The sequence below is a fragment of the Ceratotherium simum genome, chromosome 24 (assembly GCF_057802395.1).
Source record: "Ceratotherium simum simum isolate JZ-2026a chromosome 24, ASM5780239v1, whole genome shotgun sequence".
Classification (NCBI taxonomy): domain Eukaryota; kingdom Metazoa; phylum Chordata; class Mammalia; order Perissodactyla; family Rhinocerotidae; genus Ceratotherium; species Ceratotherium simum.
In genome coordinates this window covers 11,254,332-11,268,866 of record NC_141923.1, presented here as the reverse complement: position 1 = coordinate 11,268,866, position 14,535 = coordinate 11,254,332, and the positions used below count along the sequence as shown (strand labels likewise).

General features: G+C 50.3%; 1 protein-coding gene across 1 annotated transcript; it reads right to left on the bottom strand.

The window, feature by feature from the left end:
* Nucleotides 1–3,599: 3,599 nt before the first annotated feature.
* On the bottom strand, nt 3,600–13,661 carry SERPINA12 (serpin family A member 12). The gene is made up of 4 exons (XM_004434237.3): nt 12,995–13,661; nt 11,038–11,308; nt 5,344–5,491; nt 3,600–3,791 (listed from the first exon to the last, which is right to left on the bottom strand). Exons 1-4 carry the CDS (start codon nt 13,626–13,628, stop codon nt 3,600–3,602), a joined length of 1,245 nt encoding a protein of 414 aa, XP_004434294.2. The 5' UTR covers nt 13,629–13,661.
* Nucleotides 13,662–14,535: the final 874 nt, after the last annotated feature.

The following is a 14,535-nucleotide window of genomic DNA, read 5'->3' as shown; positions in this document are numbered from 1 at the left end:
CTAGGGCAAATTATGTGGTCTTGGTGACCTCGGTTTTCTCAGCGGTAAAATGGACCGCTCACATGAACTTGAAGGGTGGCGGGTCAGTGGGGTGACGAAGGCACTTGTGTGGTACCAGGGTCATAAGAGGCATTTAGTACTTGTTGGTTACATCAAAGTCAGAACCCATTCATTCGCTCGTGAGGTCAGTCAGTCCACAAACATGTGGCCTGGGAAGGCTTCTTAGAAGAAGGAGGAGTTGACCTTTTCCGGAAGGATGAGTAACACTCTGAAAGGAAGCGGTGGGCGTGGGAGAGAATGGGGAACAGGAACACAGCAGGCAGGGTGGGATGGCGTGAGCAGATGCACGGAGGTGGCAATGCAGAGGGTGTGTTCTGCAGACCCACATGAGAAGCAGGCACGGCCACATCCCCATGCGCAGGCCTGTCAGGCTAAGGCACGAGGCCTTCCCTTCCAGAGGAGAGGAGAGCTCGGAGGGCACTGGCTGTGTCTGGAACATGGGTGATCGCTGTGGCAGTCTCTGTTCTCAGCAAACACACACTGAGCATGTTCTCTGTGGCATGCAATGGCCTGGGCACTGGGGACACAGGGACACCCAGTCTGCAGCCAGAGGGACACTTAGCACCAGTTTGCCTAGGTCGCTCTCTAACTAAACACCTGTGACGGCCCACCATTATTCTTCAGAGACCAGCATTCTCCCTGTGGCCCACAAGTCCCCAGCCTACCTCTTCAGTCTTGCCACCCACCTCCTCCTGCCTTATTTTGTTGCTTTGGCAATATTAATCTCATTTCAGTTGCTCGTTCATGCCACCTCCCCACCAGGGGCTTTGCACATGCTGTTCCCTCTGCTGGGTCGAGTCTCCCTCTGCTCTCACCCCAACTTCTACCCTTCTTTTTATTTCCCAGATATTATTTTTTTATTTATGTAGTGCAGAATGAAAACATGGCTAGGAAATCATATAGAAAAATATTTAAGATGTGCAACAGTCATTTTTAGATAAAGTTAGTTAAAAGGAAGATGAATAAAGCACTAGAGCTTATTTAAAAAACCAACCAGTATTTTATGTTATTAACTACGCTGGGAAAAACACACCTATAGGCGGTTGTTGCTTGTTTGTTTTTGTGAGAAAGATTAACCCTGAGCTAACATCTGTTGCCAATCCTCCTCTTTTTGCTGAGGAAGACTGGCCCTGGGCTAACATCTGTGCCCATCCTCCTCCACTTTATATGGGACGCCGCCACAGCATGGCTTGATAAGTGGTGCGTAGGTCCACACCCGGGATGTGAACCCACAAACCCCGGGCCGCCTAAGCGGGGCGCATGAACTTAACCACTATGCCACTGGGCCGGCCCCGAGGTAGTTTTAATTAATAGCTATAGTTCAAAAACAGAGAAGCTCCCAGCATTCAGAGCTCTCCCCAGTGGTCACATCCTGAAGCCTTGCTGAGCCCCCAGACTGGGTCTGACCCTCTTATTATATCCTCTCAAAGCACACCGAGATCATCTTTGGTCATGCTCCCTGGAGCTGATGATCATAAATTTACGTGTGTGGTTACTCGATTCATGGCTGTTTCTTCCACGGGATATTAACTCCCCCTTTTTGTATCAGCAACTAGTCCAGAGATCGCTGCCCCATAAATCACTGTCTAACACAGGATTGATTGCAGCCCACTGGGGGCCGGAGAGAAAATTCAGACCCAGGAGCCATCACAATGTGTGGAGGTGAGTGCTTTATTGAAGGGCTGCTTGGAAAATGCTGGAAAGGTAGAGAAAATTTCATAAAGAGGTCATAATGGACTGGGCGTTGAAGGATGAGTAGGAGCTGGTTAGGAAGGAGGGCATTCCTGGTAGAGGGGATGGCAAAGGCAAGTTCCTAGAGTGCAGCTTTTAGGAAACAGCTCATTGGTTCATCTCAGAGGCCTGAGTGAAGGTGGAAGAAAATCACAGCAGTGGCTCTCTGCCGAATGCCTACTACATGCCAGGCATAGCTTCTGTGCAATCTTATGTAACCTCAGAGATCCTCAGCCCTGTCGGGTAGATACTGTTACCCCCTTTCAACAAGGAGGGACTGAGGCTCAGAGGGGTTGAGCAACATGCCCAAGTCACCCAGCTACTAAGTGGCTTACATGGCTGTCCTGTGTCCCCAGTGGCCTATGTTGCAGACTTGAGTTGACCGCTGAGGAATTCCATGTTCGTCTGGTGTCTTCCCACCCCCACCCCCTCAGGCTGGTGCAGGGGACATGGGGACGGTCAGCAGACACTCTGCATGGATTCACAGCCTTCTGCCGCACATCTGTGTCCCTGGTGCAGGGTCTCGACCTGCTCCCTGTCCCACCCTCTCAAAGCGTCTGCTTACTCTGGTGCTCCCCAATCTTAGCACTGACCACCATAAACCAGCCCCATCCGTCTGCAGGCTGCCTTCTCCATGTGTGTGGGTCAGGTCTCCAGGGCCCTGAGGGTGCCCAGGATGGAGGAGAGGGTAAGTCACTTCACCTCTCTGAGCCTCAGTTTTTACATCTGTCATATGGACATCCATTCTAGCTGCACGCAGGGTAGTGGCCAGAACACAAAAGGCACAGTGAGCTGTGAATTGCTAGACACACCCAGAGGATGACAGTTGATGCCAGCTCAGGCTTCTTAGCGCCATGCCACTCAGGATCCCCTCCTCCCCAAACATCAGCAGCATTGTGCATTCATTGCAGAAGGAATCAGCTGGGGAGAATGAGAGCCCGGTGAGCACTTGGTGCCCCCTAGTGGTCATGGACAGACCCTGCAGGGCCAGGTGTTCTGGGGCAGGTGCATGGGCCCCATTCACTCTCCAGCTGAGCTTGCTAACAGATCCAAGACCCAGGTTCAAACTTGTGTGCTCTGGAATGAGACAAACAACGAATTCAGCCGGCATTGAATCCTAGCTGCTGCTGCTCTAGGTTGCATCCTTCTCATGCCAGACCAGCTCCACCCCTGTTTTGCCATCCGCCTGGACGCCCGCTGAGCCCAGAGCTCCCCTGTGGCCGCTCTGGGGGAGATAACTTCATAGCTCACATGCCCAAGACCTCAGGCCAAAGGCTCACAAAGGGGAACTAACGTCTCTAAAGCAGTGTGCTAGTTTCCTCAGAGCCCAGAGGGCAGTATCATCGCCCTCATTTCAGAAATGCGGAAATAGAGGCTCAGAGAGGGTATGTGGCTTTCCCAAAGACACTTAGTTACTAAGATCTGAGCCCAGGTCTCTCTCGCTCCAAGGACCAGGTACTAGCCTTGGCTCACAGCATCCCCAAATTATTCACCAACAGTCAGCAGACCTGGGGGGAGGGGGTTGTTTATTAAATCACAAAACCCCTCTGCCTGCCAGGGGGAGAGATCACTGCCAAATGGGTGGGGGTGGCACATCTGATCTGATATTTGAATGGGCAAGGGGGCGATAAGGGAGGAAACGGCACACAGAAGCCCCGAGAGCCAGGGCTGCCTGTTCGGACAGGGGTCTTGGGAGCTCATGATAATGTGGGATTAGACTGGAACATCCCTGTGGTCTCAGTCCCAGGAATATGAAACGTTTTCAGCCCCAGGCCATGGTTGGGGTTGTAGCAAGCTGGAATCCCCCCTTATTTCCCAGTAGGATTGGCAATCCTTCCCAAGAAGAGCACCGTATTCGTGATCTTCTCTTTAATCATCAGCAGAAAGGGTCTGTTGATCTTGACTGTGAATGGCGTCTCCATGGGCAGCGTCTGCACTCCGGAGCCCGCAGCCCCCTCTGAGCCCTTCTCATCCATCTTCAGCTTAGCCTTGTGTATCGCCTGTGGGAACCGGGAGCGAGGTCAGTGCTTGCCAAGCCACTCAGAGGCCCCTGGGCGGGTCACGGCCCACGAGAGGCTCAGAGAGGGAGAGGCCTCAGCCAAAGTTGCCCAGCATGACAGTAACTTGGCTGGTGCCAGCCGCCCCAGGGCTCCTGGCTCCTCTGCTGTCATCGCTGAAGGACACTGGACAAGCAGAGGCAGCGTGAGGGAATACATGATGCGTGGGAGCATCAGATGCAGAGGGGCGGAGTGGGGATTTCTATCCTTCCTGTGACTTACAGGGATGTGTCAAGGTAATAATGGCAGAAACGATCTGTTGAACCTTGGCTAGATGGAAAGAAGGGAGGTGGGGGCATCTCTACCCCAAAGCCTCCAACCCCCCTGCCCACACTCCTTTCATCCACCTGGTGGATGGTTAAGAGGGAGCCAGATTCTGGGTTAGCTATTGAAGATGACTCGGACCAGATCCACCAGTGCCGTCAACAGGCCAATAGCCGATGTTTACAAATGGAATCACAGCTATGAGCACACCTAACTGTGGGAAATAAACAAGCCATTGAACTTGATGCGTAAAAGCCTCCGGGAAAGGAGCAGCTGGCACTGAGTGTTTATGGGAAGTCTGTGGCATGAAAACCTAAAAGCGAGAAAATTCTATTAACTGCATTTCTTCCTCCTGCAAACTGGAAAAATAAATCTGAGTCAGTGCCTACCGATTCAGAACAATCAGCTCAGCTTGGAGACTCGGATCCCTCCCAGACTGGCTTGACCTTCTCCCTCAGCACCAGCCACTCCCCACCGCCCTCTGCTCCTGCTTTCCCACCTCCCAGCCTTCAGTGATGCTGCTCCGTCTACTGGCAGATCCTCCCACACCCGTCTCCGCTTGTTGAAATCTTGCCCTCCTCAGTGCCCTTTTAACGTAAGGCAGGGTAGCCAGACAAAATACAAGACTTCCAGTTAAATTTGAATTTCAGATAAATGATGAATTTTTTAGGGTAAATATATCCCGTGCAATAGTTAGGACATACTTATACTAAAAAAATTTTTCACCACTTTCCTGAAATTTGAGTTTAACTGGCTTTCCTATATTCTATCTGCTAAATCTGGGGACCCTACCCAGGTTGTCTCTATTTGCCCCAAAGAGGCAAGTGCTCAGACTTGCTGGAGACCAGAGGGCCCCCAGCTCGCTTACGTAGAACATATTTACTGCTTACTCCTAACCAGTCTGCGAAGACTTTGGGAGAGTTAGGCAGACCTAGACCAGTTCTAGGCCTGATAAATGTTCCAGGCCTTGATCACCTGTTTGTTACATTGAATCGACTTCCAAAATAGCACCAAGAGATTGATATTTCCCAATTTTAAAGACTGGAAATGTGAGGACTGGGGAAGTTGTGTGATTTGCCCAGAATCACATGGCTCGTTAGGTGCAGAGCTGGATTCGAGCCTGGTCTGACTGGTGGGTGAAATCCTGGCTTGTACAGCCGCTGTGACAGCAGCTCTGGCCCAGGGCCATGTGACGGCTCGTGGGGGCAGCGTCCAGGCTGGGCAGGCTTACCTCGCCCACTTTCAGGCTGCGACCAGGGGAGATCCTGGTGAGATCACCATTCTCCTCAAAGATCTTGGTGATCCCCAGGTGGGAGAGAGTCTTCTTCAGGTCATAGGTGCCGGTGATGGAGAACCTGGGCAAGGACATGTCTGCAACCCTGGGGAGATGACATTGACACAGATGAGCAACAGGGTCCTACCACTTTCCAGGCAGACCCCAGGGTAGATGATGAATGAGACATTTGTCCTGCCAGCCCCAGAGGTCTCAGACCTTCTCTATCCACAGAACAAGGAGGGACTTCTTAACCCTGGGACCCTGGTTTTAAAACACCCATGCTGTCTGAACTATGTCCCTACTTCCTATCAAACCTGCCCCAGAGCCCTCATTCATAGAAATGTCCTCAAGTCCCCACTGTCTCGGGGCCCCTTCAGCTACCTTGAGGGCCTCCCCACTGCAGGCTCAGCCATGCCCAAGCCCTAAACCAACCCTGATCCTAGCAGGCTTGATGCTAGAGGCAGCAGGGCCCCGGTATCAGAAGCCAGGCAGAACTGAGTTCAGATCCACTCTGCCTCTCATGAGCTCTGTAACTTGGAGCAAATGATCTTACCTCTCTAAGCCACTTGTACCAAAATGACGATGATAATCATAGCACCCACGGGCCGATAAGAGTGCTAAGCAAATGCATGCAAGGTGCTCAGCAGAGAGTCAAGTCTTCGTCCTCCTGCCCCTGAATTAGCAGCTTCATATCCTCTGTGGGTGGCACCAGGTTGGCATCCCCACCTGGGACCTGAAGCCAGGTGTCCTGAGGCACCTGCGGGCCCTGGATTCCTGTCCACCTGGCCCTGGACCCCATTTCTTCTTGCCCATCCATGGACCTCATTCCTGTCTATGTCTCCTCTCTTTCCTGCACCATCCACACGAGGCATCTACTTGATCATTCTCTGACCATGTGCTATAGTAACCCCTATCCTAAAAAACAACAGCGGAAATACCTCCATTGCCCCTGAGTCACCTCTCCAGCTGCCAGTCCATTTCCCCTCTTCCTTTCAGAGCAGAAGTTATCTCTTCCAGTGACCTCCGCGTCCTCCCGTTATTGCCTGAACCCACTCCAATCAGGACCTTGTTGTTAACATTCTACCAAAGCAGCTCTTTCCGGAGTCACCGCTGACCTCAGCTTGCTAGACCCAACATGTCCTGTCAGAGGACAGCACTAGACAGTTGATCCCTGTTCCATCTTGAAGCATTCCAACCGACGTCCACACCTGCCGGGTTTCCCCTCCTTCCCTGAACACTTCTTCTCTCTCCCTTTGCTGGCTCTACCTGGTCACCTGTCTTGTCGTCGTGATGCTCCAAGCTCACCCCGTAGTCCTCTTCTCTTTTCTGCCTTCTCTCCCTCCCAAGGGATCTCATTCAGTGTTGTGTTTGTAAATACCAGCGGTAGGCCCAATGAATCTCAAACTTAGCCTTTCACTCATTCATTCATTCAACAAATATTTATTAATTGCCTACTGTATACCAAGTGCTGTTCTAGATGCTTAGAGCATCCATGAACAGAAAGGCAAAAATCCATGCCCTTGAGTTTGTGATGTAGCAGGGAAGACAGACAACGAAATCAACATTACTAAAAGCATAACATAGGCATAAACACAGAGACGGGGGGTCTATGTATAAGAAGGCAGTAAGTGCTGTGGAAAAAGGACAGATCGCCTTAAGGGAATCAGGAGTGCTAGGGTAAAGGGAAGACTTGAGCAAACTTTGAAGGAGAATGAGAGTTAGGCAAGTTGGGCTTTTTTTTCTGAGTGAAATTGGGAGTCACAGTAGGGTTTTGAAGAGGAGAGACATGGTCTTGCTTAGGGGTTTAAAAGGATCGTTTTGTCTGCTCAAGAATATACTCTTGGTGGTGGGGGTGGGGGTTGATCAACAAGAGTTGATGCTGGGAGACATTTGGAAGCTGGTGTGCTAGTCACATGTTGGGAGTCACAGAGTGGGGGAAGGGATCAGACTCCAGATATATTTTATAGTAAGGCTAATGGGGTCCCCAACAGACTGAATGGGGGGCTGGAGAGAAGACAGTGAGCAAGGATGACCCCAAGGCTTTTAGCTTGAGCAACTAAAAGGATGGAGTCACCATTGAGTGAGATTGGAAGCTTGAGGAGGTCCCATAGTGGGCGATCAGGATGTCCATTCTGGGCGTGTTGAGACTCAGATCCCATCAGCCATCCAGGGGCCATCCTGGGTAAGAAGACGGCTATGTGACTCTGGAATTTGGGAGAGAACTGAGGCTAGGGGTAGAAGAATGTGAAAGTTGTGCTGACACAGATGGTATTGAAAGCTCTGAGCCTGATGTGCTCACTAAGGGGTGAATATTGATGGAAAATAGACCTGAGGAGTGAGCCCCATGGCACTCAACTCTGAGACCTGGAGGAGAGGAGGGTGGCCAGCAAAGGGGACTGAGAAGGAGAGGGGTAAGAGGACCCAAGAGACTGTGGGGTCCTGGAAGCCAGGTGAAGAACCCCTGTTTATGACGGGAAAAATAATGGCATCTTCATATCTCGTGGAAATGACTCAGTAGAGAGCAAAAAGATTTGCTGATGTCAGAAAGGGGAGTTTCTAGGTGACATTCTTGGGTAGCGAGGGGAGATGGGATCCCGTGCACACACGGGGATGTTGGCTTTACTGGTGCCAGAGAAGGAAGGCAGAAGAGGTGGGGTGATGTTGGAAGGTGGATACACATCCCAACAAATATGTAAAAGTGTGATGGCCCCAGGGTGGGGACGAACTCTCGAAATTTTTGCCAGGCAAATGGATATTTCAAAGTCACCAGCAGTTTTGCACCACTTATATGTGGAGCTTTCAATATGCATTTGGGAAAACTGGGCCTTTCCCCTGGGGAATCCACCACAGCAGGCCTCTAATTATGCAAATACAAAGCAAGCATCTGTCTTCTGTGCAGAGTCCAGGCTGAAGTCACCCAGAGCCTAAATTCCCAGGTGTCCTGAGCACGCATCAATTAGGGTGTGTCTTGTAGTTGTGTGTCTGTTGGCTCAGCCTCTCCTAGGCCTTCCAGTCTGGAGGGGACCACAGAAAGAACGCACAAGAGGAGCCCATCCCCCTGCCCTCCTCCGTAGAGGACAAATGGAGTGGTCTGGACTTGACCACTTGCCCCCAGACTGAATGAGCTCAGAAGGTAGGAACATTGACTTATCATGCTTTGATAAAATGCAGTTTCCCCTTTGGGGACCATGGGCAAGACCACTGTCCTGCGAGAGGACATGGAGTTTCCCCCAATGGGGCCGACATTACTGCTCTCAGTCATCCTGGAGCCAGAAGTGACTGGGGACGCAGGACCTCGGCTGGGGTGGGAGGAACACTCCTCTCCACGGTCCTCCTGGCAGGGAGGCTGGCCTCAAGGCATGGAGTTGCTGGGAGCAGTCCTGGCATGATGGAGGAGGCAGACCAGGAGCCAGCTAGGAGGGTACTCTGGAAGAGACACTAAGAGCAGCCCGCACTTGAACTCCATGAGGAGCCACTTCTACGTGCTGCAAGTAGCCCTGGGCCGCTGGGAGGAACTTTGGCTCTGTTAAACCCAAACCTCCAGTAGGGCCTGTGCTGACCTGCAGGAAATCTCAAAGGGCCTATCCCACACCAGGCGGAGGAGCAAAGGAAGGAGTGTAGGCCCCTTTCCTAAAACCAGAGAGACGGTGACAGTCCGCTGGGAACATCTGTGTGCGGTGAGTGGTGGCCTTGTGGTGGTCTCAGCTCCAGAGGCTGCAGAGGGGATGGTGAGGGGGATGTGAAGCACCATTGCTGGCCCCGGAGCTACAGCTCTGTGGGAAATTGTCAGAAATAACTGGGAGAAGAGGATGGGGTGCACTGAGGATGCCGGGTCGAAACAACCCAATGGTGGGGGCTCAGTCACCATAATTTGGATACTAAAGGAAATGTGATATTATGGAGTCCACGTCCCCTGAAGCTGGGACTTCCAGATGAGATGGGGGTGGAGGGGCTTCCCATCGTCCACCTTCCCTTCACCTTCCACACCCATCAGTCGCCTAGTGAGGTCCCCCAAGATACCTCGGTGGACTCTAAAACTCTGTAGAGTGCAGACAGGAAACCACCAGGCCCTTGAGGGGGCCTCCTCATGTTAAGAGAGCCTGTGCTTTCCCCTCCAACCCAAGAGCTGTGGTCCTAGTTCCACCCTGGGGGGAGAGGACCAGAGCCGCAGGACACCTGTCATTCAATAAACCTGAGGCTCAAAAGACCTTCGGAGAACCTTGGAACTCTGCCTCTTCAACCCGTTAGAAGGGGAAGTAGAAAAGACCTCACATCTGTGCGAGCCCTCCTGGGGATAATGCTGTACTGAGACATGTTTAAATCTCTCAAGAGTCCTATGAGGCCAGCATTCTTATGGCCACATCAGATATGAGATAACTGGGTCTCAGCTAAGACTCTCCCTCCTATTTCAGGGGCCAGACCCTGCAGGACCTTGCAGACCCCTGGTTTTCAGCAGGGAGGATCCAGGGGTGCTGTGCAGAGCTCAAGACATAGTAGCTCTCTTGCGGTGGCCTGCCATTTAGTCTGCTGTTTTCCTTCCCACCCCTCCCCCCCAAAACTGTAACTTTATCTGGAGCATTCAGAATCAGAATTTCTCTTTCATGAGCTTCCAGCTAAATCTAGATATCCGAGATGAGTTCTGCAGTTTCCCCAAGGGTGTGTTCCCATGTGAAAGAACCCCCATCAGCTCAGGTACCACCCATAGGTAGCCCGGCTCAGTCTCAGCTTCGTCTACCTCTCTTAGAACCCTTCTCAGCTCCTGGCAGCATGTTGGGCATGGCAGAGGTTCTCCACGAAGACCTTTTGGATGGAGAATGATGGCGGAGCAAAGTGGGAGAGAGAGTGCAAAGAGCACAGAGGAGGACATCCTGACCCCATTCCTACCCAAGTGGAAACTGCCCTCTCCACCTCATAGGCCCACCACCACTCTTGGCTGCCGTAGATGCTGTCCTCATCCAGCAGCTTTCAAGGCACCCTGCGCACCATGCACACCTACACTGACGCCAAGTCTACACTGACACCAAGTCCCTAGGACTTAACTCTAACACCAGCTGTTACCTTTCCTGAGAAAATCTACTAGTAGACAAGTGGTTGAGAAGAATTCTGGAGGCTTACCTTAAAATCTATTCTAATTTCTAAAATTTGGCCCTTCAACAATTATTAGTAATAACTTACTTGGGACCCACTTCGCTGGGTTTGTTATGCCAGCACAGTTGAAAACATCATTCTATACACAACAAACAACTCACAGCTCTCTTTGACACCCCAAGTGTTTGTCCCTGCAGTTTCCCTCTGCCCAGAATTCCTTTGTGCCGCTCCCTTCCCTACAGGCCACTATTCAGCCTTGAAGACTTAGCTCAAATGCCGCCTGCTCCACGAAGCCCTCTCTGACCACCACAGTCCACCAAATTTTTGCTCCATCCACTGCACTCTCACAATTCTTATGCATCTTTCTATAAGAGCAAGTGTTTCACTATATGCTTGTGATTTTTTTCCACTCTACTTCCTACAAAAATATAAGTTCATTACAGAGCCCAGAATAGGGCTTGGCCATGGGGTAAGAGGTCCATAAATCTGGAGTGCACGTAAAGAGTATGGAAGGAAGGAAACAAGAAGGAAGAAGCTGCATATGCCAGGCACCCTCTTTACCTTCGTGTGATTAATTTTTTCCATTTGGCAAAAGCGTCTGTGCTCAAGGCTTCCTCCACCTGCTTCATTTTGCCCTCATCGGGAAGAATGAAGGTGGCAGTGATGTTGCCCTGGTAGGGCATTTCCAGGACCGTGCAGGAGAGCTGGTCGTCATGGCCAACTTCATACATGCCACCACGGAACATCATGGGCACCTTCACTGGCTTGTTTCCATCCAGAATGAAATCTTCCTCTTTAGTTACTTTTGGATCAAATTCATGTTGCCACCTGGCTTAAGAAGGAAGAGGGACAAAGTGAGATGAATCTCCTGAGGGAGAAGGGATGACTGGATCCAGCTAACCATTGGTCTCTGTCCACACAGACTCAAGGAAAGGGTGTGGATATTCTAGGATATCAGGGCAGGGCCCCAGGAATTCTTGCCCTCATGCCACGCCCTGAAGCCTTCTGGTGAGGTGGGATTGGACCCCATTTTCAGTTCCCAAAGAAGCCAGGACTAGGGCTGCTGAGCTGAGAGGGGAGCTGCAGACTATCTTAAACACAGGTGCTCCTGATGCTGAGAAATCCTCGATTGTGTTCCAGCAGAGGTGGCTAAATTATACTTAGTGGGGGCTATTTGGGTCTGATGTGAGTGAAAATGCTCAACTCTATTCTAAGTCAGCCTTGGAGGAGCTACTCTTGTGGGACTAAGAAAACTGATGGAACAGGCTGCCCTTGGGAGCCTGCTGAAGAGCAGTGAACACTCAGAGCTGGGTGTTTGGACCCCTTCTTTTTGACCCTGAGGACTCTTTGACACCATTAGGCATAAACTCAGACCTAAGTCTTTTCACACGTGCTACTTCAGAGTCCTCAGGCCCTGAGTTCAAATTCTGGCTTCAGTGTTCTAGAAGGATGACCTTGGACAAGTGTCTCAACCTCCCTGGGCTTCAGCGTCCTTATCTGCAGAATGGGCATGTTGATGGGTGCCTCAGAGGGCTGCTGTGAGGCTGAGTGGGAAAAGGCAGCACAGCTTAGTGACTGTGTATAGTGAGTGTTGAGTGGATGCTAGTCATCATCAGCATCGTTGTTGCTATTCTCTTGTTGTAATCTAGAGGATGTAGGGATTGGGGGAAATTCCAGATTCTCCTTCCTCCCTCTGCTTTGGGAAGACTGAGATTTCTGTCTATAATTATCATTCCTTTTTCCTCTATAGCCATCAATCTCCTGTGGATTTGGGAAGAACTGAACTTCCGTATTCAGGACCACGTTGCTGACAGTGCAGCAGTGATCTTGCCTGGCCTGAGGGCTTTTGGTGTCTAGATTCTCACCTATCTTGGCCAATCTTTGTGTGTGCATGTGGGGTGTGAGTGGATGTTTGTGTGTGGGGTGGGGAGTGAAGCTTGGATTTGGGAATATTCTTCCATCTTCTTTTCAGTCTCTCACCCTCAGAGTTGGGGAGTCTACAAAATATGATAAGAGACCAAGGCACCTACCACAGTGATCATCAACACCATCACCATCCTGGGTGTCTACTTGGTGTGATGGAAAGCACTAAGCCCTTGGGTCAGGAGAAATAGGTTCTAGTCCTGACTCTCACTGACTGGCTTTGTAACTCTGAGTAAGTCAATTAGTCTCTCTCTGAATTTCACTTTCCTTATGTAAAACACAGGGAAAAGAATGTCACTCCATCTCTACAGCCAATGTTGTGTTAGGATAATGAGTAATAATGAAAATGCACATATGGAGAGTGCATTCAGACTTCACAAATTTCATTCTTCATACATTTTTTCACTTTGAATCCCAATAACTGCCCTATGAGTTATGATCAAGGTGCTCATTTTGCAGATAGGAAAAGTGGGGTTTGAGAGATTAATTACATATGAATTCAAGGTCACAGAGCAAACAAGTGGCCAACCCAGGTTTTTAATCCTGGTCTACTGGCCATCCTATCCTTTCCATGCCAACATGCTCCAAGGCTTACCTCGAAAGAAAATACAATTTACAAGAAGTATCAAAGTTCCAGGGTCTATATTCTTGATCAGGTTGTTGATTTTCCCCTGGGTTTTCTGACTGACATAGTCATTGATCTGCTTCTGAGCATTTTCCAAGTTCTGGAAGTTGATGGGGACAGTATCTGCACTGTACAGGTTCTTGACATTGGTCAGAAACGTCTCCTGTGGCTGCAACCTCTGGTCGATAAACAAGGCATTCTTGAGGCTCAGCTCAAGGCTCTGGTTCCCCTGGTTCAGTCTTTGGATGAGGTAATGGAAGCCCTCATGAAGATCCTTCCCCAGTATATTCCTGAAGTTGAAGCCCTGCTTGATCTCGTCCAGGGTGGAGTCTTGGGCACCCAGAGACAGCATGGAGAAGGCTGTAGAGATGCTCAAGGGAGATATGAAGATGTTTCTGCTGGGGCTGCTGGAGGCCAGCTTCTTGTACAGCTTGAAGCCGAATTCTGTGTTTCGCCTTGCGAGCTCCTGGGCTGCCCTTCTTCCCTTCCACGCGTGGGCCTGGCTCAGAGCTCCATGATTCTCTGGAGAGACCTTAGGCTTCAGAAGACCTTCCACAGTGAGGAGGCCAACCAGAAGCAGGCCTAGGCCCAGAATGGGGTTCATTTTCCTTGGAGGTTGTCCTGTTTAGTGGTAGACCTGAAGTTAGCAGAATAAAGAACAGAAGAACCCCATTGGCCCTACCTTATCCACGGGAAGACCTGATGAAAGAAGTGAAACAGTGACTAGCGTGTGCTGTGCATAGCAGTTTACAAGTGCTTTGACATCCATTATAGCATTTAACCTTTACAGTTGCCCTGGGGACTAGAAATGATTGTCCCCATTGCATAAATGAGAGCCCTGAGTGTAGACGACAGCTCTTGTTTTTGTACCCCTCTCCTATGTCTTATAGTAACAGTATCTCAATTCCTTTGAGAAACTGCTCCCTCCACTCTATTGGATCACAATAAGAATACCCTACACTGTGGGCAGGTGACCCAGGCTAAGCCATCATAATACTCCATTCCTCTGCCACACTGGTTAAGGAATGAGAGTGTGACCAAAATCAGATTAATCAATGTTTTTCCCTGAGAATGCAAAGCCCTCTTAACTCTGGGGTGACTGACTTAATGATATGGCCCTGGAGCTGAATGTGGCCATTACTTCCACATATAGAAGGACAGAAGGAGAAAGAGATGGAAAGAGAGAAATAGGGAGACATCTTTGGAGTCCCTGGATCAAGCTTCACCTGAAGCCCATATACCTCCAATTTTCCAAGTTATAAGAACCAATAAGTTTCCCTTTTAGGGTTGGCTAGTTTGTGTTGGATATTTTTTTTCCTTATAACCAAAAGAATCCTGACTAATTTTCAAAAATAAAGGCTTTCGTCTAAGGTCACACAGTCTGTAAGTTGTGGACACTCACCTCAGGAGAACCCAGGTCTCTGGTAAACCTGCTTCCTTACACTTTTTCCAGGGAAGAGAAAGGGTAATGTCACGGACAGGAAAAGCCAAGTCTGCCTGGCCCCAGGACG